Raw genomic sequence first — 6,000 nt, 5'->3', positions numbered from 1 at the left:
CATCACAATTGGGTCCCAGGTCACAACCAATCACGGCTCAACTTTTTTCTGAAGCTGAGACGTAATTGGTTGCGATCTGGATAAAAGTGAGGGAATTTCTCTGCTTTACTAATCTTAAAAAAAAACAACGCAATATTAATCAGAATGGAATCACATATAACATAATATTGTAAAATTGAAAAAGAAATGCAGTTGCTAAAAGTATATCATGTTTTTTTTTTAAATACCTCATGTTCAAGAATTATGGTTATTATTATTTTTATGATGAAAATATGTTTAAACTGAGAGTGTCCCCTCACCTGTACAAATGAGGAGCGTCCCACATTTATCATTTCCAAAGATGAAATGTTATTATTGCAGTCATTTCCTGGACTGGAGTTTCATTTTGGGACTCCCTTTTCACGCCTAAAACTTACTAGCAGTCTGTCAACTTTTCAGCACCTCTAACCGGCTGTTGTAAAGGTGCGGGTGGCCACCGTTGGACCCTGAAGTGGTCACAGGGACACTGGGCTATGAAATTACAGCTTAAGGTCCATGCGGTTGTCCCTTAATGAAAATTGTTTCACAGTGCAGGCTGCTCAGAACAGCGAAGACAATCTGTTTGACAAGAAGGCTTTAATATGCAAAGGTTGAGTAAAGGGACGCCCATAGTAATTGCTTGCTATTTTGAATCTTCACTTCGCCACTATTCATGCATAGACTGTGGACAAATGTTTTGATGTACTACGAGGACATGTGGGAAAAGAGTAGGTGTTTGGTATTCGCATTCATCACGTCACACAGTATTGGCCTTTCACAAACGGAGACATAAGAAAACATAAACCACCTACACAATTCTCAGATTCAGTCTTAAACTTACACCTATAAACAAGGTTATGTTGAACCACACTTTGCGAAGTGATGGAAACGAAGGAAAGATCATCGAAGGTAATTTCTGTTAGCTCGTCTGTGGTGTTTCCTATTGTATGTTAGCGTTGAGCTAATTATTTATACACTAAAACTAATTACGGTGGGATTAAACAACAGACATTGCCATACCAGTGTAGAGAACAGCTCACACCAATCATTTGATTTCCAGTGTGCGATACATCCAGAAAAAACACCTTGATACGTTGGATTTTTATGTTTTGTTTGATGTGCACAGAGCACACATGATCGCTACAATGTAAAAAGCGCTCCAATGAATACAATATAAACGTGAGTTGGGCTTTCTACAATTGACAGCCATAAAACATGACTGGGGCAAGGCTTTCTGGGCCATTACAGTTGTGTTCTGTGTGTTAGGATAACACACACACACACATCCTCCTAGCCAAAACAAGTATATATCTTGGACCGCAATGCAGACAGGCAGCGTTACATTCACCCGCGGGTCAGAAACTCCAAGTTGTGTGGCCACCCACATTTTCAGAATTATACAATCAGGCTATGGACTTCTTCTGTGTCAAAATGCATGATTTTAATTCAGTGTTCTTCTCCCAAATTCTATTTGGGAGGTGTAGCTGACTTCAACCTTTGTGTCAGAAACTTCCTGTCTTGAGAACAAAAACAAAACAAAACAAAATACAGGAGGAAAGCGGAAGTGTGGCGAAAATTTGCTGGCTTGTTAAGGGAGGAAAAAAAAGATCAGATTTGACATCTCGTCCTAAAAACATTGCATTGTTGGATTTTGCATTCTGACAGCACGCATTCAACTGTAGCTAAATACTTGAACTAATATTTGTTTTAAGAGTTTACCCCAAGGACTGCTGCACCCCCCCCCAGAGGGTGATACATGAGAAAATTCTCAGGCCTGCAACAGGATCTGTTTATTTGCTGCAAGTAGGATTATTAGATTAGTGTTTTTATGGAGGGGAAAAAAAAAAATCATTCTCACAACTCATTTTGTGCAGCGTGGCCTTGCAGTTCACCGCTAGGCTAAAAGTGAGCCTTTCACTTGTATCAATTGCAGAGTAGGCTCCACTTGTGCACTTTAGGTTTGTGGCTTTTAGCGGGATAACAGCATGGAGTGCAGCTGAGCAGAGTGCTGTGGTGTTGTGTTGGGGGGTGGGGTGGGGTGGGGTGGGGGGGGGGCGGTCTGTGGAAAAGCAGAAGAGGAGAACCTCACATTTCGCCGTCGTCTCCAGGGAGAGATTAAGCAGTTTAGTCTGTTCTGTGTCGCTCTATCACCGCCACAGCTTCTCGTTCCTATTCTCAATTTGGAGTAGTGCAGGGTGTACCTTTTCCGCCGTCCTCCTTTGTGCACTTTCTGTTCCTCTTTTCTACTCTCATTTCCTCTCCTCCTCACCTTGCTCTTCATTCGGTCCATCCCGCCCGTAGCCGTTTTGTTTTCTCTCTTCAGACCGTCGTTTTCTGTTTGACGTGCTCTGACCTTCTCACCTTACCTCTTGACCTGCGCATCCAGTTGATGCTCTTAACTGATAGCGCAGATGGAGGCAGGACTTTAGTGCGGATGTACAGGAACGAATTGCTCTCCACGCTATTGCACAATTTGCACCTCTGTCACCCGTGGTTCGGCTGGCCCGCTGAGCTGATCCCCTGGTCCTGGTGGAGCACTATGGAGCTCAAGCACTTCTCACATTAATCTCCTAAACGATCCTGCACCTAAGAGGATCAATACTCATTTTCAGGGAGCAGCATGATCCCTTAATGTAGTAGAGGATGGCTGCTTATCCCTCCCTCATCCTTTCAGTTTGAGTCGCTACAGGAAGAACAAGAGGTCTGCCTTTTATTCGGTGGCCTGGATTAGTAAAGACGATATCTATTATTTTCAAACCAATCAGATTTGATGAGAATTGGGTATTAACGCACTATATGAAGATTAAAGTTCAACATTTGCCAGTAGAAAAAAAAGAAAAATTCCAGCTTTTTCTTTGAGACATCAGATGGTGTCTTCAGGCTGTTTTACATTGTTATTCTTTGTCTTGCACAGGCGCTGCCTTCATGCTAATAGTGGCGCGCTCCAAGGAAAATGGGAAAAGATCTGACTTTCCATTGGCTAACAAGCATTTTATTTTCCATGCTCAGCGTGCAAGGAGCCGCCGCTAAAGGACCACGTGGTTAGCACACAGTTTCACCATTGATCTTTGCTGATTCAGACTATTTCCGGGGCCTTCTTTCAGCAAGCTATGCAGTGTCTGGGCAACCGCCCCTCCCTCCCTCCCCTTGTCAGACAATTATTGGAACAGTGCAAGTTTGGAGGTGTTGTTTATGCTAAAGCTATTACTCTCTGTCTGGTCAGCCTGTCCTCAGAGCTCGGCCTGCTCTGTGCTTACTGAATTATTCAGTCCAAAGAACTGCCAATCGTCTGTGGGTACACACTACATGTAGCTGAATGATGAGTTGCACTAAAAGGAAAACTATTGCCTGGGGCCTGCGGATTTTTAGTGGCACAATTTCCTCATGACATAAAACCAACGGCCATAACACGAGGTAGCTACAACTGCACAAGCCAACAGAATCCAAAATGGAAACAATATCAAAATCCGTGTCTTTTGGGCAAATACAACACGAAAGAAATAGCAAACAAGGAAAGTGTTGTTTTTTTTTTTATCCTCAAAATGTCACTTTCAATTGGACATAAATCAGTCTGGGATTAATAGAAAACAAAATAAAACCATAAAACAACTGCAAGTCTGAATCTGAAGTAGGTAGCAGAGTCCAACAAAACGGAGTGATGACAGGCAATAGAAACCTTAGAGTTGTCTACTTCAAGAATAGCCACCACCTCACAGCAACTGAGACTCCGCTGACCTATATACCATGTATATGTTATTGGTAGGGCGGTCGCTAGCTAATATTTACCCCAATTTTGAGTTAAAAATGGCTCGAATCTGATATTCGATTTGTTGTCGATTAATCGATTCGTTCTGACACCTCTGGGGATTGGACCTTTATACACTCATGCATGTTTCCTTTAACAAAAAGAATTCACCTCAGACATGTGACTGTTTTTTTCAGTTTGCTCAGAGCGTGGTGTGATAAGCATTGTGTGTTTGTGCACGAAGGTTTCATCTGATTGGAAGAAGCCTGAACCTGCTGATTGCACTGGCATGTCTATGTCATCCTCGTCTGAGGTAAGCGCTACTCACAAGAACAGCGGGGTCTTTCTTTACGCAGAGGATTGAATCAGTGATGACAGTCTCATGACTTCTTCCTCTCGCTAACACACATTTCACACACTCAAATACTGGTCAAGGATGGGTAAAAAAAAAAAAAAAAAAAAAAAAGGAGGGGGGGGGGGGCAAAGATGCATAACGGTGTTTACATCATGTGTGCTAGCAGAATCCCCCTCAAATTTGGCTGATAAATTAACTCGAATGTCATTATGTTTGCAGTTATAATAATGTGTTATTAAAATTATTCATTTGGTTTAAGGGGAGCAACGTGACAATGAAATACTGTGGTTAATTTAGCGGATTTAGGTAGAAGGGGCCAGCATCTTGAGGAGATAAGGCAAAAACTAATTTAATATACTATAGCTGTATTTTTAAGAGGATGGTATAGTGTTTGGTATTGGTATATTTGGTCTACTTTGCCTTGTGTTGTTGTATCATTATCATTGTAATCAAGTTTATTTTGCTTGCAGATAAATATCTACCAATCAATATCAGTCAAATTAATATCAGAACATTTATTTTGATACACTATCTAGAAAATGTTACTTTAAAACCTTTATTCAAAATGACTTCAAATCTGATCAATTTCCAGGTACTTCTACCTAACGTTGCACAAAAAATGTTCTTACTGCAAACAAACTGATGACAATGCAATCTACGTTGTGAAGCAAATGATGGGGGGGGGGAGTTTGAGGTGTTGCGGGTGTTTGCACAAGTTCTGCATGTTGCGGTGCTTTATGACGTCGACATAATGCAAAGCGTACATCTTTACCTTTGATGAACAAACAAAGCAGACTTAAAAGAGCAAACCTACATAGCTCACTTCCCTAGAGGCTGGTCAGGTAAAGCACGCATGCAAGCTGCCCGAGCGTTTCTCTCTTCTCATTTGCAGCGCTTCCTTGGATGGGACCCGGTGCGCGCAACTTCGGTCTGTGGAGGTACACGGAGAAGGTGATGTCGTAAAGTGTTAGTGTCGTAAACCAGGTGCGGATAAGGGGAGGTGAAGGGGAGGGAGGACACGGAGGGGGGGAGAAGGGGTGAGAGAGGAGGTGACTCTCCGGCAGCATTTAGACACAACGAAAGGATCATGGCGGATGGCCCCAGGTGTAAGCGCAGAAAGCAGGCGAACCCGAGGAGGAACAACGGTGAGTAAAACTACTTCTGCAGGGGACCTTTGCTTTTGCAGCGGGAGTTGGGATGTTGCAGTGTCCCTTGTTTTTTTCCGTGCGAACTTTGGATGTGCATAAGTGTGTTTTTTAGTCATTCAAAGTGCTGTGAAGTAGCAAGTGAACGCTTGCCTATGTAGTGTACCGTTATACGTACCTGGTCCGCGTACGCCCTCCGCCGAGCGGCTCGCTGCACCCGAGACCATTTGCATCTCACGTTTTGATCAACAGACACGCAATTATCTCCTGTTTACATTTTTTTGTATACTTCTCCCTTCCTTTGTGGAGCCACTATTCACTTAGAACATTGTGTTGAGTTTTTTTTTTTTTTAGTTCTCTTCACCGGTCCGCTGCACCCAAGACCGTTACAAACACCGCACGATGTTATAAACGGACGGACAGCGCTTTTATCTCATCTTAACATGTTTTTATTTATTCGTGCACACGTTTCTTTATTTGAAAGAGATACTATTTGGTGGTTTTGTCGAGTTATAATCCTTATCGTCCAAGTCGGACCTGCTACCTGGTTGTTATTATACTTCTCGACGGGTTGTTTGTTTATTCCGCGATGGTTGTTGTATTTATGTGGATGGATTTTCTTTTTTGTTTGATCAAAGTTAATAACAGCAACTCTTTAGTGTTCTTTCTTTGGTAAATGTACTCCGAGCAGGTATTCGTGAGCGACACTGTTGCTGCTGCTGCACCGTTGGGCGGAA

At 42.6% G+C, this 6,000-nt stretch overlaps 1 protein-coding gene across 1 annotated transcript in view; it reads left to right on the top strand.

The window, feature by feature from the left end:
• Window positions 1-4,939: 4,939 nt before the first annotated feature.
• Window positions 4,940-6,000, top strand: part of zeb1b (zinc finger E-box binding homeobox 1b) — a 36,934-nt gene continuing 35,873 nt past the window's right edge. Inside the window, exon 1 of the mRNA XM_085938766.1 lies at window positions 4,940-5,263. Within this exon, the coding sequence (XP_085794892.1) occupies window positions 5,206-5,263 (58 nt within the window). The 5' untranslated portion in view covers window positions 4,940-5,205. The remainder of the gene's footprint in view (window positions 5,264-6,000) is intronic.

This window comes from Syngnathus leptorhynchus, chromosome 19 (assembly GCF_054491065.1).
Source record: "Syngnathus leptorhynchus isolate UIUO chromosome 19, UIUO_Slep, whole genome shotgun sequence".
NCBI classification, from domain to species: Eukaryota; Metazoa; Chordata; class Actinopteri; order Syngnathiformes; family Syngnathidae; genus Syngnathus; species Syngnathus leptorhynchus.
Note: the sequence above shows the minus strand (reverse complement) of the source record. Positions and strands in the feature narration are given on the sequence as shown.